The 22,350-nt window shown below is 47.6% G+C and overlaps 2 protein-coding genes across 2 annotated transcripts in view; both read right to left on the minus strand.

The window, feature by feature from the left end:
- LOC127001687 (proteoglycan 4-like) overlaps positions 1 to 5,924 on the minus strand; it is a 30,078-nt gene extending 24,154 nt beyond the window's left edge. The window contains exon 1 of the mRNA XM_050866705.1: positions 5,711 to 5,924. Coding sequence (XP_050722662.1) covers positions 5,711 to 5,778 — 68 coding nt within the window. The 5' untranslated portion in view covers positions 5,779 to 5,924. The remainder of the gene's footprint in view (positions 1 to 5,710) is intronic.
- Positions 5,925 to 7,615: 1,691 nt separating this feature from the next.
- LOC127001688 (uncharacterized protein DDB_G0271670-like) lies at positions 7,616 to 21,465 on the minus strand. Its single transcript, XM_050866707.1, has 9 exons — positions 21,236 to 21,465; positions 14,253 to 15,029; positions 14,005 to 14,128; positions 13,720 to 13,857; positions 13,278 to 13,429; positions 12,709 to 12,802; positions 9,659 to 12,533; positions 9,119 to 9,327; positions 7,616 to 9,036 (listed from the first exon to the last, which is right to left on the minus strand). The coding sequence occupies exons 2-7, from the start codon at positions 15,026 to 15,028 to the stop codon at positions 12,021 to 12,023; spliced, it is 1,797 nt and encodes a 598-aa protein (XP_050722664.1). The 5' UTR covers position 15,029; positions 21,236 to 21,465; the 3' UTR covers positions 7,616 to 9,036; positions 9,119 to 9,327; positions 9,659 to 12,020.
- Between the last annotated feature and the right edge of the window lie 885 nt (positions 21,466 to 22,350).

The following is a 22,350-nucleotide window of genomic DNA, read 5'->3' on the forward strand; positions in this document are numbered from 1 at the left end:
TGACGACGAATGCTGATGAGAACAAGGGCTCCAAAATGCTAAACCAACGTGGCCTCAACTTTCTCACTCGCTCACTCCATCGCTGAGAGGAACCAACCTATCAACTCAACCTGCTGCCTAATGCCTATACCCCTCTCATCCGCTAAACCTCCTCTCCCATCTTCATCTCCTCACCTCTTCTCCCACTCCTTCTTCATCTCCTCACCTCTCCTCTCCCACTCCCTTTCTTCCTTCAATTACCTCACCCACCTTTTTCTTTATCTTTCCTGCCATGCTCTTTTCCTTCCTCCTCCTTTACCTACACCAACACCAGGCACACCATCACCACACTCACCATCATCACCACTTCTACCACCACCACTACCACTGTCATAATCACTATCACCACAATCACCACAATCTCCAACCCCTTCACCTTCACCCCCAGCCCCATTCCCACTTGTGTATGTCATGTCACCATCCCCATGCACTGACATCTACGCCCACTCTCACCACCACCAGTCACTATCATTGTCCACAGCCTCACCATCACCCCCTCCTACCACTGTCACCTTCTACATTAGCTACCTTCACTATCAACGCTGTTTTCAACCTCCACCGCCGTCTCTCCACCACCACCACCACCACCACGTCGCTCGTAAACCTCGCCGGAATAATAGAGTTCAGCGCGTGAGCTTCTTGCCGGCGGAGTTTTGTGTGCAGGAAAATGAAGATGCAATTTTAATATTTTTGCTTTTATGTGTACAGCCTCTTCTTCTTCAGGTTTCTTTTCTTCAGCCTCTTCTCTCTCTCTCTCTCTCTCTCTCTCTCTCTCTCTCTCTCTCTCTCTCTCTCTGTCTCTGTCTCTGTCTCTGTCTATTTATTTAAGAATGAATAGATGGTAATTTGGATAGATAGACAGATGAATGGACAGACGTACGTATGGAGAGACAGACAGGTAAAGGTGGGAGCATACGCTATAGCTGCGCGTGGCGGCGGTGCTCATCTCCGTACCATTGGCCCTTTGAGTCTGTGGTGGGAGACAACCCTTTATCCCGATACAGGGCCAGTGCAACATCCGGGATATCACAGTTTACCTTCCCCAGGCTACCCATTTATCGACCATCCCGAAAGGAAGGATGAACAGATGGGTGACCTGCACGACGACTGCCCAGGCCGGGATTCGAACCCAGGCCCGCAGAATCGTAGTGAGGGACGCTAACAACTCCACCGCCGAGGCGCATATTGGAGAGACAGACGGACAGACAATACCCAAAATAGTCATATCCAAGGAAATACAGTTATAATCTCTCTTTTTAACTTTAGAGGCAAACAGGTATATGACATCAGCAAAAACAAGCAGGCAAAAACAATAAACACACACACACACACACACACACACACACACACACACACACACATACAGACACACACACACACACACACACACACACACACACACACACACACACACACACACACACACACACACAACTTTTTCTTCCTCTTCTTCCAACGCTGAAACTTGTTAGGCTGACGCACACACCAGAACATAGAGAAGACTTGCTCGAGCGGATGAGAAAAAATAAGACTTCTGATAATTTTTACAATCTTTTAAAAAACCTGCTCCGCGCACACTGCCTCCAGCCTCTGCTTAAGGAGAAGGGGGAGCCGCCAAGCAGATGCCATGATTTGCTTGTGAGCCCTTGGGGGATTAGGTAAGCAGGAGGAGGAGGAGGAATAGAAGGAGAAGGACAAAGATAAGGATGATGATGAGGATGAGGAGGAAGAGGAGGAGGAATAGAAGGAGGAGGAGGAGAAAGAGTGGAGATGGGAAAGAAGACAAGGTGGAATGGGTAGTAAATAAGGGGGGAGGGGTTATGAGGGGTCAAGTGGTGATGAGGATGATCCACTTTTTTCTTTAGTTTAACCTTGAAAAGAAGAAGACGAAGAAGAAGAAGAAGAAGAAGAAGAAGAAGAAGAAGAAGAAGACCAAGATGAAGAAAAAAGAAGAAAAGAAGAAGAAGAAGAAGAAAAAGAAAAAGAACAAGAAGAACAAGAACAAGAAGAACAAGAAGAAAAAGAAGAAGAACAAGAAGAAGTAAAAAGAAAAGAAAAAGAAAAAAAAAGAAGAAGAAAAAGAGGAAGAAAGTGGAAGACTGGGAATGCGAGGAAAGAGGAGGCGGAAGGAGTAATAACGCGAAATGGAATGATGTGGTGCAGAAAGTGTGGCGTGACAAAGTGGATGAGTAATATCTTCCTCCAGTTTAATCCTAAGGAGAAGAAGGAGGAGTGCTGAGGATGAGGCATGAGGGTGGAGAGGCCCTGAACAAAGTGTGTCAGATTGTAGCAGCAGAGTCAGCCAGCGTGGTGATGTGGAGTCATGAGTCCTTCAATTCAAGTCTAAGGGCCAGGAGGAAGAGAAAGGTTGGGGATGAGGGAGAGTAGGTGGAGAGCCTTTAGCCAATACAGTGTGGAACTTGACCTCTCTTTCGGCCACCTCTTTTGATTCTTTTTTAGGAGCAGCGAGTAGCGGGCTTTTTTTATATTATTGTTTCCTCTTTTTTTGTGCCCTTGAGCTGTCTCCTTTGTTGTAAAAAAAAAAAGTACCAGAGTCAGCCAGCGTAGGGATGTGGATGCGTCATAAGAAATACATATACGCCAATTAAAGTTTAGCTCCAATGAAAAAACAAAAAATCTCGAAGAACCCAATTAACATATGACAATGGACGTGAACTGATAGAGAAAAAAAAAATGCTTACAGACAACAACAGCGGCGGTAATAACTTCCTCATATCCCTCGGGGCGGGCGATAAAAATATGAACCGGTACGAAAAATGGGAAATACACCGACAGAAAAAGAGCCAATTAACGGTTCAGGTGTATGAGTAAACAGGCTTCCACGTGTCCTTGCGTTAATTAAGACGAACAGGTGACAAGGATAGGCAGGCAGGTGGAAGGGGAAGAGGACAGGGAGGAGGAGGAAGAGGCAGTGGAAGAGGAGGAGGGAAAGGAGGTAGGAAGGACGGGGGAGATGGGGGTGAGGGCAGGGAGGAGAGGACAAGAATCTACGAGCAAGAGAGGAAGGAAGTAGAAAGGGGAGGTGAGGAAGGGAACAGAGGGGGTGAGAAAGAGGATAGAGGCGGGTGAAAGGATGCAATGGATAAAAATTTCTGGAAAGGAGACATTCAGGGAGGGCTAACAGGAAACAGAGGGAAGAGGAAAAAGGAGGGAGGGTGACCAGGTAATATTGGGAATAAGAAGGACTAGAAGGCTGAGGAAAAGAGGAAAGTAGGGAAAGCGAAACGGGGAACAGAGTAAAGGGACAAAAAGGGCAAGAGAGAAAAAGGGAGGGAGGAGAAGGAAGAGGAATCAGCAGGAGATCTAGGGAGGAGGAGACCAGTTACGTGAGGAGAAGGAGAGGAGGGGACAGGGGAGGGAGGAGGAGGGCATGCAGGGAACAGCGGTAAAGGAGGATGAAGGAGCAGGAGGTGTAGGGGGAGGTGGGGGACACATGCCACTTGCTACACCTACACAAGCGTATAAGTGTGTCTGCCGAGGGTGTGTGGGTGTGCACGTAGGCGTAAAACAGGCTGCAGGGATACGCATTAAGCACCGCAATACAAGCCGAAGCACAGTTAGACGCTTCAAATTACTGGTGACAATAGTTAGAGTGCATTACATATACGCTATAGCTACGCGTGGCGGCGGTGCTCATCTCCACCACAAGTATACTAAAATATCATGTGTGTGAGTTTGTGTGTACGTGGGTCTCATAAATATGCAGGTATGCGTTTAAAAGCCCCCCATTACACCGCGGAACACACCTGGTCGCGACAAATTACAGGTGGCAGAGGTTAGAGCGCACTACAGGTATACCAAAATAGCATGTGTGTGAGTTTGTACGTGCGTGGGTCAAGTACACATCCAGGTATACACTTTAAGACACAGCAAGACACCCCGGAACACACCTAGACGCCGCTAATTACAGGTGGCACGCAGTCAAAGGGAACGACAGGTAAGGTCAGGTTTAAGCGAACGTGACACGTGCTCCCATTCGCCGCAGCCTTGATGGTATGCAGAGTCCAACACCGACGCTGATATGTTTCAGCAGTGGGTGATTGTAGGCTCTCAGAACACTAGACGCCATAATAGATCTCTCTCTCTCTCTCTCTCTCTCTCTCTCTCTCTCTCTCTCTCTCTCTGTAGCTAATATGGCTATCTATTTAATTTTGAAGCTCGATTTTTCGACATAAAATAATTCGATGCGTTAAACTAAAACCGGCACTGCAAAGCTAAAAAAAACAATAAATAATAATAACAATAATAATAATAATAATAATAATAATAATAATAATAATAATAATAATAATAATAATAATAATAATAAAACTTCCACTATTTAAGTTATCATGTTTATGTTATCAGCTACGAATCCTGATCCTCATGTAAGACTGCAATCAGTTCCAATAAAGGCGTAAACTCTCCTCTTAACAGCAACACACACACACACACACACACACACACTCCTGTCAACTATACCCGCGGGAGGCGTGAGAGAGGAACAGACACACACGCCCTTTAAACCTCCTCGGGCGTCACCATTAGGGACACATTCACGGGCAGGTGTAAGCCGCTGCGCATCTCCCAAAGGCCCAAAGGCGACACGCTGAAAATGCCCCCACCCCACCCCCACCCCACCCGCCTACACACACACACACACACACACACACACACACACACACACACACACCATCACTAGATAAGAGGTCCCATATTCTTAAACCATTTCGGTGCCCTAACACATACACTGAACAAGGCTTTCTCGGGAGTTGCGGGCACCTCCATGGGTATAGTAGTTTTATGACCCTGGTGGTGGTGATCTGACAAAGTTTCTGTATAACATTAATGTGAAAAAAAAATTATGAAAACGCGATTAACCTCTTTTTCGGCGTTTGGAAATAGTTAACATGAAGCGGAAGCGTATACCGACCGAGGTGCATTTCCTCATCACAAACCTGAATAGCCAAGTGGTGGTAACGTGTACGCATGTCACGTTGAGGAAAAGGGGCTTCGATCTTTACACACGAAATGTCATAAAATGTCCTACCCTCCCTAAGTCACTACAGAACCATAAAGGAAATATATACATCATCTCCCACCTATGTAAGCCTTCAGTCAACGAGTCACGGATATGCATGTCACGTTAAGTAAGACTGGAAACCGTTGCTAATCGTTACACAAGAGATGCCTCAACACTTCCGCCTCTCTCTCTCAAACCGACATACAAACATAAGTCCTATAAAAAAGAAAAACTAAATAGTTATTGATCGTTACACTAAAAATGAAAAGCTAAATATTGTTGTTGATCGTTACACTAAAAATGCCACAAGTCCCTATATAAAAGAAAAGCTAAATATTGTTGTTGATCGTTACACTAAAAATGCCATGTCCCTATATAAAAGAAAACTAAATACTGTTATTGATCGTTACACTAGAAATGCCTTAACGTATCCCCCTCCCCCTCCCTCTCATACCAACACACAAACATAAACTAAGTCCTTAAAAAGAATAGAGAAATACTGTTCCCTTCCCCTGTAATCCCAAGTTTGTCACGTAGGAGTAAAAAATGGAAACGTTCGTCTGTCATTAGGAGGAATTACGAGGAAAGTTGTGATGTTGGCGTGGTGGCCGTGACCGCCCAGCCAAGGCCCCCGGGGAAGGCACTCACCTCGCGTCCATGGCTGCCGTGAGGGAAGTGGTGATCCCGCTGCCGCTCCGCACGCACTCGCCCGACATGCCCAGGTGTTCGAGGAGGGGCGGAGCTGCTGGGGAGAGCTGGGGGAGGGTCAGGGGCTCTGGGGCTCCAGCGCGGCCCAGAGTGTCGTACCGCAAACACGTCCCTTGATCAGGTCCGTCCAGGTACTGACGAGAGGGCGAGTGGACGCGTCATTATTATTCACCTCCGCATATGTCTGGAATGACCGTGATTAAAGATACATCAGCGAGGAGAGTAGGATAGACACAGATATATGTTGCCAACCAGATATATAGTTTCCAGCTACACACACACACACACACACACACCTGCTTGCCTCGTTATTTCTCTTGTCCCCTGAAGGAATAAGTCGCTCCATACCTGAATTTTGAAGGCACCTGACGACCGCCTGCTGTTTGGGGTTGTTCTTTACAAGGTTCTCCCTGCCACGGGTGAAGCAGGACGCCAGCCAACAAGCCAGCCAGTCAGCCACCTTCCCCCCGGCACTGGTCAACGTCCTTCGCCTCGAAAGCCTCTTTCATAACCGCAACAAAAAAGCGAAAGCGACACCGGAAGGAAGATTCCAGTGGTTTGAGAGTTGCCTGACGGGTGCCACGTGTGCGGGGAGAGGCACACAGCCGAGCCGTTAATCTGAGCCACACACGCGAGTACAGTGACAAGTGCAAGGGAGGACATACGATAAATATGAACTAAGAAAACATTTTAGGTGCAGCGAGATCAGCATCAAAGGAATCTGGACAAGTGTGATGGGATGGGTGCGTCTTCCTCGAGTGGTTGCTGACTGCATAAAATAAATTCTGAGCTGGTGACTTTCCGTTCACTCTAGCCCCCTGGAAACATCAAGGAAAGCGGTCAAATTGAAGACGTTGTATAATATTTTCCCAGTGGTTATTGATGATTTGAAATTACACAGATGTCTAGTGACTTTCCGCTCACACGAAGCCCCAGGAAACAGACCCACGCAGCTTGCTTCGGCTCCAGGAAGTAAAGGAATGCGTCTCCTGGGGACGTGCAGCCCACCCCCAGGAGCAGTGACCCACAGGCCCCTGAACCCCAGCGGCGAGTAGGGACAGGTTTGCTGGGGACGGGCGAGGCGGGGAGAGGGACAGGTCTGCTGGGGAAGGGAGGGTTCACCGGCCTCATCAGTATTTCTAGGAGGTTTTTGACCTGTCCCGGCTGCTCCCTGTCCCGCCGGTTTGCATACTAGACCTTGGAAGCTCCGTCCCCTGCATACGTAGGGCGGTAGGGACAGTACCTCACCCTGCCACACCAACAATCGCTTCTCAACAACCACCTCCACAGAGTCACATCCCCACGACCAAACGTAAAGAACCACATCCACTTAACTTATTACAGCCAGCCACACCGGTCTCATTCACCTCCCAGCCATCCCCGCCCCCTCCAAATCCGACGCAGTATCTTCATCTATATCCTCACGCGCTCACACATAACCTCAGCCACACCTGCCTCCCTCACCCTCACAGCTGCCCCCGCCCCCTAAAGCCACATCCGCCCCCCATACAGCCACAGCCACACCTCGACACAAAGTCACAGCCACATCCGTCTCACTCGGTTGGATATGAAGGCAAAAAATACATCTAGTGAGCCGAATCCATTCCTTGCGAGGCAGTGGACCTTTCCTTGTTAACATTCCTGTGTTCTCACTATAATCTAAAAAAAAAATCAGGAATATTATAGTTTTAGTCTGTCACTCCACACTAATACGGCTAGCCACGCATTCCCACTACCAGCGCCTCTTGCTCCTTCTCCTCCTACTGTGTTTCCTCCTGCCTCCTGTTCCTATCCCACACCCTCGCGTCTCCTTACACGCCTCCTTGGGGATAATAAAACGGCACCAACATACAAGGGTTTATGTGTCTCAATGCCACGCCGTTACTGCCTCTTTCCCTGCCCTCTCTCCTGCACTTCCACCACCTCCTCCTCCTCTTCGTCCTCTTGCTGTCAGCCTCGTCAAACCAGTGTCTTAAAGTCCGACTAGAGGAGATCGAGGTGGAAGGGGAATGGTGGGAATGGAGGAGGGGAGGAGGGTCGTTTGGGTCAGTCACAGCTTCCTTTAAACACCACACACGGCAGGGCGGACGGAGACGCCTCGCCCACGAACACTTACAGTCGGGATTTACACACACAGGACTTGACACTTACGGAGACACACCACAACAAAGATAAAAATAAATCTTTCAGCAGCGCCGCCACATCGTTGGTTCCTCGCCTCGACACACCTCGGAGAAAAGAACAAGACGAAACAAAACATACAAGGTAAACTGCAAGACTTGGTGCATTTGGGACACGAGTTGACCTGTAGAAGTTGACCTGTTTGTTGCTTGCTTATATACAAAGGGCGACGGAAGGAAACAATACACGGTAACATCGATATATACTGTTGTTGTAGCTGCAGAAAAATCATCATCGTGTAGGACCACCGAGTATACGTATACATCAAAGAAAGAATAACTGCTGATATTGATGCAGACGGAGAAACTTAGTAGTATACATTAAAAGATCTTCGTGAGCAACCCCCATAAATAATTAGAAATAAAACTTTAGTCCACCGTTGTCATTAATTCATCTTTATATACAACACGCGAATAAGTAATCCCTCCCTTCAAATAGATATATAAATAATAATAATAATGATGACAATAATAATAATAATAATAATAATAATAATAATAATAATAATAATAATAATAATAATAATAATAATAATAACAACGCGACCTTCATTCCCTGTGTTGAAGTTATGGGTTCTTTTCCTTGTTTTGGTGTACATACAAACGCCCTAAGATGAGCTGGTGATTGTTACAAGACCGATACACCATTACCACCAACACGATGCATCACTCACCTCTTCTTAGCTTTTACCGTTTTTACCGCCACTGCCGTTCGGTGGCTCGTAAATTCACCAGTCACCACCACCCAACTGCTCCACCTAACAAAGCATCCACCACCCCTCACCACCAACACCCCTTTGCCCCTCTAACAGAACCGTCACCACCACCCAACTGCTCCACCTAACAAAGCATCCACCACCCCTCACCACCAACACCCCTTTGCCCCTCTAACAGAACCGTCACCACCACCCAACTGCTCCACCTATCAAACCATGCACCACCCCTCACCACCAACACCACTTTGCCCCTCCAACAGAACCGTCACCACCACCCAACTGCTCCACCTATCAAACCATGCACCACCCCTCACCACCAACACCCCTTTGCCCCTCCAACAGAACCGTCACCACCACCCAACTGCTCCACCTATCAAAGCATGCACCACCCCTCACCATCAACACCACTTTGCCCCTCCAACAGAACCGTCACCACCACCCAACTCCTCCACCTATCAAACCATGCACCACCACTCACCACCAACACCACTTTGCCCCTCCAACAGAACCGTCACCACCACCCAACTGCTCCACCTATCAAAGCATCCACCACTCCTCACCACCAACACCACTTTGCCCCTCCAACAGAACCGTCACCACCACCCAACTGCTCCACCTATCAAAGCATCCACCACCCCTCACCACCAACACCACTTTGCCCCTCCAACAGAACCGTCACCACCACCCAACTGCTCCACCTATCAAAGCATCCACCACCCCACACCACCAACACCCCAATGCCCCTCCACCAGAACCTTCACCACCACCCAACTGCTCCACCTATCAAAGCATCCACCACCACCACTCACCACCAACACCACTTTGCCCCCCCAACAGAACCGTCACCACCACCCAACTGCTCCACCTATCAAAGCATCCACCACCCCTCACCACCAACACCACTTTGCCCCACCAACAGAACCGTCACCACCACCCAACTGCTCCACCTATCAAAGCATCAACCACCCCTCACCACCAACACCACATTGCACCTCCAACAGAACCGTCACCACCACCCAACTGCTCCACCTATCAAAGCATGCACCACCCCTCACCATCAACACCACTTTGCCCCTCCAACAGAACCGTCACCACCACCCAACTGCTCCACCTATCAAAGCATCCACCACTCCTCACCACCAACACCACTTTGCCCCTCCAACAGAACCGTCACCACCACCCAACTGCTCCACCTATCAAAGCATCCACCACCACCACTCACCACCAACACCACTTTGCCCCCCCAACAGAACCGTCACCACCACCCAACTGCTCCACCTATCAAAGCATCCACCACCACCACTCACCACCAACACCACTTTGCCCCTCCAACAGAACCGTCACCACCACCCAACTGCTCCACCTATCAAAGCATCCACCACCACCACTTTGCCCCTCCAACAGAACCGTCACCACCACCACTCATCACTCCATCGCTACATCACTCCTCCACCACAACCACTCGTCATTCCTTTACCGCTGTTCCCTGCCTTCCTTCCCCCTCCCCCCTCCCCCCCCCCCCTCGGTCACCTGCCTATCTCCTGTCCTCCCATCTGAGTCTCACGTAACTGCTCTCCTCTTCCCTAAATATCCTCCCCCTTTCCTTTCCTTCTCCTTCTCTTAGCTTTATATCCCTCTCCTCTATCCCCTGTTTCGCTTTACCTACGTTCCTCTTTTCCTCAGTCTTCTGCACCACACCCACAACGCAGCCCCAACACGACCTCGGTCAGAAAACTACCTAGAACCTAAAAACCTGTGAGATGAGCATATACATCGTTAGTGAGGCCGTGCAAAAACCTATGACTCTTTATGTCTTTACCCGACAACCAGACCAGCTTCACAAAACAGTCAAGTCCTTTTCAGTAACATTCAGCTGTCCTCGTCCTGTCCTTTGCACGTCTGAATTCTGATTAAAAGAGTCGTTATATCTGGGCATCCACTATCATGCATTTCGCTGACTCTTCATGGCCTCCTGGAAGCTACATAGATATATCCACTCACACAACACATGCATTCAGTGAGCTATTTATTTAGTTTGTTGTGCTTCCTTCCGTCACATCATAATCAACACTAATAAAATGTCCCTCCATCATTACCACCTGTCCCTCGCACACTACTTCTACCATAACCACAACCATCACCCAACACTAATATGGATACACTGGCCACTCCACGCCACAGCACCGCACCGCACCGCCACCACCACCACAAACCACACTACCCCATCACCACCACAAACCACACTACCCCATCACCACCACACCACACCATCAGGCAGCCACGGCCCCGCCCCGCCCCAGCCACTTGGCTCAGCCGCCCCTCATGCATCGCTACACCTACGTCTATTTACTGGATATTGTTTATTATTAACCCTTAAACTTGCACGACATTATAGGCGGATCCCTCGTAAGAAGCTGCGGCCACACACACACACACACACACACACACACACACACACACACACACGGATATAACAGCATTAGCAGCAGCAGCGGCAACAGCAGCAGCAGCTATAGTGGTTCTAAGTTATATCGTCAAGTTCCACAACGTAATCTTATGACAATACACCGATCACAGTTTCTTTAGAGCTAGGGACCACATTCTCTCTCTCTCTCTCTCTCTCTCTCTCTCTCTCTCTCTCTCTCTCTCTCTCTCTCTCTCTCTCTCTCTCTCTCTCTCTCTCTCTCTCTCTCTCTCTCTCTCATCGTGAACCCGAACAATAGTATGCGTAAAGAGGGTTCATAGCACACACACACACACACACACACACACATACAGACTATACAGCTTGGCACTTAAACTCAGCAAATAACTTGGTCAAAAAATGGTCGTCTTGGCACCTATCACAGTGTGTGTGTGTGTGTGTGTGTGTGTGTGTGTGTGTGTGTGTGTGTGTGTGTGTGTGTGTGTGTGTGTGTGTGTGTGTGTGTGACAAAAAAATCACACTCAGCCTAAGCAAAGTGTGTGTGTGTGTGTGTGTGTGTGTGAAAGACGGTCCACACACGGCCCTAGAGAGTATAAGCGTAACACTGTGCGTTCCGGGAGTCTTAACACTAAGAACAGTTCCCACACGGAGGTTGGTGGACCGCCGAGACGTGACGTTCGCCGGGTTGAGTTAGGGACACAAAGGGAAGGGAATTTTGTAGGGGAGGATGGGGAGAGTATGCTGAGTTGTGGGGAAGAAAGGGGGGGGGGGGGGAGGAGCCACTTGGGGCGTGCACGGAGCAAAGGGAGAGAAGACGCTGACTGCATGGGTATGTCTCGGAAAGGTATAGTGAATAAAGTTCGGAAAGGGTGAAGGAAGGGACAGAGGGATGGGTGACAGGCCGGTAGGAGGGAGGTAAGGGAGGCTACTCACAACTGCAGGTAGGGGAGCCACACGAACACAAAGATGATCACCACGACGAAGAGCACCGCGCGCAGCACCAGGTACAGCTCGGCGTTGCTGCCCCACTGGTGCTGGGGCCCTGCACAGTCGTACTCGATGTGCGATCTCACGTTGTCTATGTCGAACGAGTCATATCCAACACACTTCCCGCACAGGTAAAATAACACTTGAGACGTGAGGGCGCCGGACTCCAGGTCAATGGCGGCGGTGGCGGCAGCTGCGGCGGCGTTGGAGGAGGTGAGGGTGGGGGAGCCCAGTGGTAAGTCTGTGAAGTTGTCTCCAACGAGGCTGCCCAAGTCCCCGCCGCTGCCCACCGCCAGGCCTCCCGCGCTGAGGAGGCCGCTACCGCCCTCGCCCGACCGCACGGGCTCCGGCAAATGGGCGACGGTCAGGTGTGAGGAGCACTCAACCAGCAGCAGCCCCGGACATTGGTCATCCTCCCGCGCCGCCGCGATGAACGGCCACCGACGGTTCAGCTCCTGAGGGAAGAAGGCACAGGTGTCACGGCGCCGCGACGACTATGTTGGCAGGGACAAGGGCGAGGCATAGGAGCATAGGAGAACCACACCCGTGTTACAGAAATAGTAGAAATATTATGGTTGAGTTAAGGGCTACAGGGTGGAGCTAAGGAATACAAGCTGAAGCCATACGCACCTTCCTTACGAGGGCCTTGTTGCAGACGGAGGTGAGGCAGGGCGGCTGCAGCTTGGGCGGCCGCAGACGACGCAGTGAGCAAGTCTGCAGGAACCTGGCAGGGGTGGAGCGGGTGAGCGTCTATCTCAACCATGGAGCTTCGAGAGCTACTTTTATAAAGTTCCGAAAGTACATTTTCTCGAGCTCAACTACACGCAGTTGTTTTACTAACTATATTATACCTTCAGTTTTCTGCCACTGAGCCAAACAAGTGCGGCAATGAATTTCTACTAACAGCAGAAAAATGTGTATAAAAAGTGTATCAGAATGAAGAATGTATGCATGTATGGAGACTTTGCCCGAGAGTCGGCGTTGCAGTGAAGTGAAAGGGTAGATGTTACGATATACTGGGAAATAGGGTGGGTAGGGAAAAAGTTATCTGATGCGTTCATGAAAAAAAAATAATAATTGTGCCAGGCTGGAATATGACGGTGTATCAATGGAAGGTGGAGAGTGAGGGAAGAAAAAATGGGGAGATAGGGAATGAAGAAAAGGAAGATGAGGTGGGCGGGGCAAGGTTAGGCCTCTACCTGATGGGGACGGTGGCGCAGGGGTCCCGCTGGTGCTCGTGGGGGATGGCGTCCAGGATGGTGGAGTAGCCGCCCTCGGAGTCACTCAGCTCGGCAGCCAGGGACGCCAGCATGCCCCCCCGAAGGCCGGCCCCCAGCCCTCGCTCCCCGTCCTGTAGAGCGGCAAGTGGACAAGTTTGGGGTCAACAAGACGTAAGAAAAGTATACCACGTCAGGCCAGCGTCATGCCAAAGTTCAGAGGGACGTGAGACAAGTATAGCTATGCGTTTCTTTCTGTTTTGAAGAGATATCTTTAACGTTATCGGTGTAAGGTCAAAAAGCTTCATATTTTCAATATGGTAAAAGCCAATGTCAGTTTTGAAGAAGGTAAAGCTTCATGTTATTTTCCAGCCAGCGATCGTTAGGGCACAAGTTAGTCACGGGCCATGCGTCGAGAACACACCTGCACCAAGGGGTCGGCGGCGGCGGCATCGCTCCCAGACGACAGCGTGAACACCGTCCTCTGTGCACCTCGCCGATGCTTGTCGCTGGAGCTCTGCGTCGCCTCCTGATACGTCGGCAGCGCATTGGGGTTGCATAACTGAGGGAGGCATAACGCACGGTCACCATGGTAGGGTGTGTGTGTGTGTGTGTGTGTGTGTGTGTGTGTGTGTGTGTGTGTGTGTGTGTGTGTGTGTGTGTGTGTGTGTGTGTGTGTGTGTTGTGTGTGTGGTATGGCAGCCCTTACCTGATCGTACGACGGTGGGGGTGAGTGAAGGCAGGGCGGGACGGTGATGTCGCTGGTGCTCAGATGCGTCAAGGCGAGGCTTGGGGCCCGCGGCCGCGAGGAGCCCGCCAGGTGTTCCGAGCCGCTGCGGGGAAGCAACACATATCAGACAGAAAATACGTGATGTTCCTGTCGCACACTATCCACGGCACAGCACCAAGCATTGTCTGTCATGCGGCACAGTTTTGTTAGGTGTGCTTCAGGCTTACCTAGAAACGTCTGAAAACCTCCGTGGCACGGGGGAGGGCGTGAGGCTGATGGTGGGTGGCGGGGAAGTCCTCACCAGCCTGGCCGCCGTAGGGGAGTAACCGCGAGGCAGAAGCTGCGACAGGGATGCTGGCGCCAGAGAGATGGAGGGCGTCACCGTGGGAGGCGACTGGGACGTGCATATGGAGGCCACAAGGGTCGTGACATCGAGTGGCGGTGGCGGCGACGACGAGGATTGTGGAGAAGAAGAGTAGGATGAGGAGGAAGAGGAGGAGAAGGAGCAGGAAGAGGACGAAGAAAAGGATGAATTGGACGACGATGACGACGATGACGAGGAAGACTGTCCGGCAAGGGAAGACACGTGAGAGGAAGCCGGGGAGGAGGCTGCGGCTGGAGGCGGCGCCGGCTCCACGAACCGAGAAATAGTGACTGTGGGCGTCTCTTCGGGGCTGTCACGACCCCCGGCGGGCGTGGCAGCGGTGCTCGGGGGGAAGTGAGATCGGACTGACGCAGGGATGGCTGCTGGCTGTTGCTGAGAAGGGTCGGCGGGCTCGCACGGGGCAGGGGAGGGTGACCCCACGGAGGACAGGGAGTCACTCGACCTCATTTGCCCCGTGACCTCCGAGGACACGGAGGAGCTGGAGGAGGAGTAGGAGGGCGTTGCGGTGGTCACACTGGACAGGGACGCCCTGGAGGAGGTCTTGGCTGGGAGCTGCCCCCGCCCGACCCCCTGCGCCCCCCGCACCCCCACCACTGGGACCTCGGCATCGGCAGGCATCCTGGCGTGAGAAGAGTGACATGTGAGGGGCTGCCCGCGTCACTCGACACTAAAAATACACCTTTTGTTCTCTACTCTTGTTTTCCTGGGCATGACAACATGAACAGTGGGACGGACAAAAGCTTAAGACGAAGACAGAAGCCTGCCATCTTAAGAAAGGTATTTCAAAAGACGAGGTTTAATATAAACATACTTCTAGGAAGAGGAGGAGTGATAAAGTTATGGAAAACTAAACCGAGTGAAATAAAAAGTTGTCTAATCATGGTGTTAATTATAACCAGGTCAAGATACCGAGGTAAAGTTTCAATCAGGATTGTAAGAACATAATGAGTCTGCAGGAGGTCGGTAGGTCATTGCAGGGCAGCTGCAATATGTATTCCAATGTTAAAGTTCAAAGGGCACAGGAGACATTTAAGGGGGGGGAGGACTGTGAAGGTAGTATTATATCATCGGAAGGAGACACGTCCAGGAACGCCCCGCGTTGAATCTTTTAACAAGGCTTTGGGTGAGGCGTTCAGCTTTATCGGCGGAGGCGGCAACATTATCTCGTGGATGTGGGAATGGAAGAATAACGATGGTAGTAATTATCAGGCTGTTACAATTTCTTGTTTTCGGTTTAACAACAGGAAAGATGAAAATTGAAGCCGACAAATGTAGTATTTCATATTTTGGTCGTATGCTTTCAAATTAATAACAGTTGTATCAAAGAATGAAAACTAAGGTCGGTTGTACAGTGCCTTCTACAAGACTCACAACATGTTTATTATTATTCTAACACCAGAGTAGTTTAAAATTTATCTTTCAGGAGCATCCCGCAAAACAAATTACAATCCACACAAGAATACATGTAGTCAAACACACGTCATTTCCTCGCATGGCTTCTCTGTTATGTCTGTCATATGCCATCAAGTCTTTTTCTCTAAACTGTGAACTTAACGATGTGTTATCATCGTCTCGTTATTCGAAATAAATACTAATAATAACACTGGCCTATTATTATTATTTTTTTATTATTATTATTATTATTATTATTATTATTATTATTATTATTATCATTATTGCTATTATTATTATTATTATTATTATTATGATGATGATGATGATGGTGATGATGATGATAATAATTATTATTACATAAAGCCAAAGAACAAACACAGAAAAATAAATTGATGGCCTAATGCTACAGCCTTAGAAGTTAATATTGCCCTCAGAATGATACATAAATCTTCTAATGATAAAGGAGCGGAGCTGCAGTGCGGGACACATAAGAGAAAGCTCCAAGTTCCTCGATGGTGGGGATGATAGGTATTAAATTTTGGTTGCGGCAGTTTATGTGTGCACTTCATACAAGGATGGGCGAGGGAAGGCAAAGACGGGAAGAAAACAGTTGAGCTGCTGCGAGTATACCGGCCACGGGGACTTGAAAACAGACGAGGTGAACACAGCCAAGGTCGTCTCCAAGAGGTTGACTTCCCTTTCTTTAGACCTTGGCCGTCTCCATGAAAGAGACGGCCTTGACACAACTCACACAGCCCTGTTAGAGGGGTCAAGGGGCATGAAGGAGGAGGAGGAGGAGGGAGGGGAAAGAGGAGATGCGAGACGAGGCGGCTGTCTCGTCTGTCTCAAGGTGGTTACGGGCATGTGTTATTCAAGCGTCAGCAAGGGTGAGAGAGAGAGAGAGAGAGAGAGAGAGAGAGAGAGAGAGAGAGAGAGAGAGAGAGAGAGAGAGAGAGAGAGAGAGAGAGAGAGAGAGAGAGAGAGAGAGAGAGAGAGAGAGAGAGAGAGAGAGAGAGAGAGAGAGAGAGAGAGAGAGAGAGAGAGAGAGAGAGAGAGAGAGAGAGAGAGAGAGAGAGAGAGAGAGAGAGAGAGAGAGAGAGAGAGAGAGAGAGAGAGAGAGAATTACATAGAATTACACAGAAAATCAGACCACACAGACCCCATGGTCCAGACTAGGTGAATCTACACTAATCAGATGGCTCTAAAACGTTGCTTTTCTACTCTAGTTAATATTAGTTCAAGGAAGTGACGGTCGAGCTTGTTTTTAAAGGAGTCAATCGTGTTACATTGGACCACTGACGGTGGGAGCTTATTCCATTCTCGCACTACAACGTTGATGAAGAAAAATTTGGTGCAGTCTGAATTTACTTGTCTACATTTGAGTTTTATGCCATTGTTCCTCGTTCGCAAAGTGTCATCGATCATAAACAATTTTGTTCTGTCTACATTCGTGAAACCATTAAGTATTTTAAAACATTCGATCAGTTTTCCTCGGAGGCGACGTTTCTCAAGAGAGAACATGTTAAGGGTGGAAAGGCTTTCTTCGTAGGATTTGTTGCGCAAGGAAGGGATCATTTTTGTTGCCCGACGCTGAACACCTTCTAATTTAGCAATGTCCTTTGCATGGTGAGGAGACCAAAACTGTGCCGCATATTCCAAGTGGGGTCTGACTAAACTATTGTAGAGGGGAAGTATTACATCTTTATTCTTGAATAAAAAGTTTCATTTAATGAAGCCCAACATTCTATTCGCTTTATTTGCTGCATCGATGCATTGATGTGAGAATTTGTGGTTTGACGCGATTTTGACCCCCAGGTCTTTAACGCATTGAACGCTTGTGAGTTTAACGCCGCGCATTTCGTAATCGAACTTCTTATTTCTTGTTCCAACTTGAAGGACCTGGCACTTGTCTACGTTAAAGGGCATCTCCCATCTATCCGACCAAGCTGAAATTTTGTGCAAATCCTCTTGGAGGCTTTGTCTGTCTTCGTCAGTGAGAACCGAGGTACCAATCTTTGTGTCGTCTGCAAATTTACTAATGCGATTATTGAGTCCAACATCCATGTCGCTGATATAAATAATGAAGAGCACTGGGCCAAGAACCGAGCCCTGAGGGACGCCACTAGTGACCGGCGCCCACTCTGAGTTAAATCCGTCAATCACCGCTCTTTGTTGTCTGTTGCTCAACCAATTCGCGATCCATTGGTTTACTTGACCGTCAATACCTATTTGCTTTAATTTATAAAGTAATTTATGATGTGGGACTTTATCAAACACTTTCTGTAAATCAAGATAGACTACGTCCAATGATATGCTTACGTCATAAACTGAGAAGAGGTCGTTATAAAAGGTCAATAGGTCTGATAGGCAGGATCTTTTGTTACGGAAGCCATGTTGTGAATCCCCAATTAGTGAGTGGATTTCGAGGTAACTCACAATTTTGTCTCTAATTATGCTCTCAAGTAGCCTACCTACAATTGAAGTTAGACTAATGGGTCGGTAGTTACCTGGTATTTTTTTGTCTCCTTTCTTAAAAATCGGTGTCACGTTAGCCTTTTTCCAATCCGAAGGGACGATGCCTTGTCGCAAGGACATATTGAATACGGTTGTGAGGGAGGAGACTATTTCGCTCTTTGTTTCTTTAAGAAGTATAGGATGTACTTTATCGGGTCCGGGACTTTTATTTGCTTTAAGTGAATGGAGAGCTTTAAGGACTTCATCGGTTGTTATTTCAAAATTAGGCAATGCATGCTCGAGATTTACATTAGTACTGGTTCTGGTGGTAGTGGGAGGAAGACTGTTAGTATTAAACACCGAGGAAAAGTAACTGTTTAAGAGGTTTGCAATGTGTTGACTGTCAGTCACTAGAGCACCGTCGCTGTTTGTTAAAGGTCCAATTCCACTTCTGATCGCTTTTCTGTTGTTTATGTAACTGAAGAAAGATTTCGGATTATTTTTACAGTTGGCTGCAATATTTTCTTCATATCTACGCTTTGCCTGACATACTAATCTTTTTACTCGTCGCCTGGCATCGTTATAAAGTCTAATGTTTTCGGGCGTGCTTTGTTCTTTCTTTAACCTGTAAAACAATTTTCTCTCCTTGACTGAGTGTTTAATTTCGCTATTAAACCAAGGTGGGCTTTTATTAGTGTTAATTCGCTTCTCGCACAAGGGGACGAATGTGTTCTGCTGACTGAGTAAGTGATTTTTAAAGCTTAGCCAGGCTTCCTTTACATTGCCGTCATCTGATAGTTGTATTTCAGTTAGTTTTTGTCGGATTTCTACGAAGTTAGCTCTTTTGAAATTGGGCACCTTTAATTTATTTTCGGTCACTGATGTTTGAGCTCTAATGTCGACGCGCACTAATTTATGATCGCAAGAACCGAGGTGTTCTCCTACCGTGACATTATTGACTAGGTTATCTTGGGTCGTTATAACAAGGTCGAGTATGTTATTTCGTCGAGTTGGTTCAGAAACCATTTGGCTTAGATAATTTTCTTCTAGAAATTCGATCATTCTATGTGACTCGCCTTCTGTACCTGACAGTGTCGCCCAGTCGATATGGGGGAGGTTGAAGTCTCCTAATATCAGTGAGTCGTTGTTATAAGTGACTGCCTTAAAACGCTATACATTTCAAGGTCGTCATCGAGTGATTGCCCGGGAGGCCTGTAGGTGACATATATTTAAATTGACTTTTGCAATGTTTACTCGCACGCACAAATGTTCAACGTTACTGTCTCTTGGTGTTTTGTCAGAGAGAGAGAGAGAGAGAATTTACATGCACTGAAAAACGATTGTGTAAATGAACGAAAAAACAAATGAATGAATGATTGAACAAGAGAGAAGATACGGAGGAATTTACTGTATTTAGTGTTACAAATGTCCAAAAAATAAAAATGCAAAAGAAAATATATATATTTTGCATTACTCTGTCTTTCATAATAAACTCTTAATTTTCCATATCCGAGGGAGCGAGCTTTTCCCCCACCTCTACTCTCTCTCTCTCTCTCTCTCTCTCTCTCTCTCTCTCTCTCTCTCTATATATCTATATATATATATATATATAGAGAGAGAGAGAGAGAGAGAGAGAGAGAGAGAGGTGGGGGAAAAGCTCGCTCCCTCGGATATGGAAAATTAAGAGTTTATTATGAAAGACAGAGTAATGAAAAATAAATATATTTTCTTTTGCATTTGTATTTTTTGTACATTTGTAAAACTAAATACAGTAAATTCTCTCTATCTTCTCTCTTGTTCAATCATTCATTCAATCGTTTTTCTCTCTCTCTCTCTCTCTCTTCTCTCTCTCTCTCTCTCTCTCTCTCTCTATATATATATAGGTATATATATATATATATATATATATATATATATATATATATATATATATATATATATATATATACACACACACACTATACACACTGTACACTCTCTATATACACACACACACACAATAAAAAAAAAATTCGGACGCTTCTAATTACCGCCAACAACTCTAATACTCTTCAATAACTGCACACACACACACACACACACACACACCTCAGATGGCCCCCACCCCCTACCTACTCCCCGTTCACCCCAGCAACACAGGTGCACCCTTACAGTCCCAGCAGTAACGCCTAAATACATGATAATAATCCCAGGAAGCTATTCTAGTGCACTATATTGAGAAAAGATAAATACGCAGGGTAAGACCATTGAAGAGGAAAGGGTGCACGCCTACCATCATATTCACAATACAGCGTGCAGTCTATCTCAACTACAGGAAACTTACACAGCAGGGTGATGAAAAAACAAGTTGAATAGAACCGAATAGATATTTATTATTATTCAGAAGATAGTTTTCTCGTAAAAATGCAACTGCCGTTTCCTCCGTAAAAATGACGTCTGTAGAAAACGTTTAACAGCATTGCAGTTACTCGTATATAGCAGAATTATTTATACTAATGTTATCGGCTTCAGTGTAAGGAGGATAGTGATGTGAATGTTCGGTGGTTGTCCTTTTGTGTAGACCAGCCAGGAGCACTCCGGTAACAAGACAACACAAGCTGATTCTCCGGAGACAGATCAGTTATTACATAGCTTAATACAGACTACGGTGACTGTGGTCAGGTCATTACCCAGGTCAGGAGCATTCAGGTAACAATACAACATCAGATGAGGTCTCGGGAGTCAGATCACGTCATTATATGTAGCTAAGACTACACATACTGGGCTAGACTACAAACACTGAGGTAGACCGCAGGATAAAGTATCACCGAGGAAAGTGTGTGAATAAGGAGAGAACGAAAAAGGAGGACCTACGTAGCGATACAGAGAACCAAATCGGAAGGAGGAGGAAGAGAAGGAGGAGGAAGAAGAGAAGGAGGAGGAGAAGGGCCACACGAACAAGCTGGCCAGGATCGAGACACCCAACCCCCAACCCACCTTCTGGAGCCTCACGTTAGGCAACCATGATCGAAGGCTAAGACGGGGCTCTTCTCGGGGCCATGGCGGGGACTGGCGGGAGTCTCAGGGACTGCCGCCGACCCTGCTGCAGCGTTCCTCCATCCTCGGGGCAGCATGAGAGGCGTCGAACGGCATCGGGACAGCGGTACACACGAGACAAAACCCTTCGCGCCTTTTCCCAAGCAGACGATGCAGGCAACTGACTTCCATGAGCGGCGGTAGTGTTGTAAAAGAGGATATATTATTTTTTGCTAGCGTATTACAGTCTCGTTCAGCTTGCGCGTCCTTGAGATTTGTTTTTTATTATATTAAGAAATGGGTTTTAAGTCCGACTATCTTATTATTATAGTCCGTGAATAGATGTTCCTTGCACGTTATTGGAACGCCCCGATCCTCGCCGCAGCATGAATGGACGAGTCGGTTTTCTTTGGTTGGTTTCGTCCTCGAGAATCCGTTTTCTTTCACTAATTTGACGCATCACTCAGTTATTCTCTCGGCACCTACTGCTGAGTTTGACGCGTATACGTGGCTCACTATATATCACTATCTTGGTACTGCTGAGTGTGATGCACGGCTCACTATATCACTATCTTGGTACTGCTGAGAGTGTGATGCACGGCTCACTATATCACTATCTTGGTACTGCTGAGTGTGATGCACGGCTCACTATATCACTATCTTGGTACTGCTGAGAGTGTGATGCACGGCTCACTATATCACTATATTGGTACTGCTTAGTGTGATGCACGGCTCACTATATCACTATTTTGGTACTGCTGAGTGTGATGCACGGCTCACTATATCACTATCTTGGTACTGCTGAGTGTGATGCACGGCTCACTATATCATTATCTTAGTACTGCTGAGTGTGATGCACGGCCGGGCTCACTATATCACTATCTTGGTACTGCTGAGTGTGATGCACAGCTCACTATATCACTATCTTAGTACTGCTGAGTGTGATGCACGGCTCACTATATCACTATCTTGGTAGTACCGTACTGCTGAGTTTGATGCATGGCTCATTATGTCATTATCTTAGTACTGCTGAGTTTGATGCACGGCTCATTGTCACTATCTTGGTATTGCTAAGT

The sequence above is a fragment of the Eriocheir sinensis genome, chromosome 21, assembly GCF_024679095.1.
Source record: "Eriocheir sinensis breed Jianghai 21 chromosome 21, ASM2467909v1, whole genome shotgun sequence".
Classification (NCBI taxonomy): Eukaryota; Metazoa; Arthropoda; class Malacostraca; order Decapoda; family Varunidae; genus Eriocheir; species Eriocheir sinensis.

Coding starts and splice junctions, on each gene's coding strand:
- LOC127001688 (XM_050866707.1), bottom strand. CDS start 15,028: ATGCCTGCCGATGCCGAGGTCCCAGTGGTGGGGGTGCGGGGGGCGCAG. Junction 14,129..14,252: donor AGGTTTTCAGACGTTTCTAG/GTAAGCCTGAAG, acceptor GCTTCCCCGCAG/CGGCTCGGAACACCTGGCGG. Junction 13,430..13,719: donor CCGCCGACCCCTTGGTGCAG/GTGTGTTCTCGA, acceptor GCCGCTCTACAG/GACGGGGAGCGAGGGCTGGG.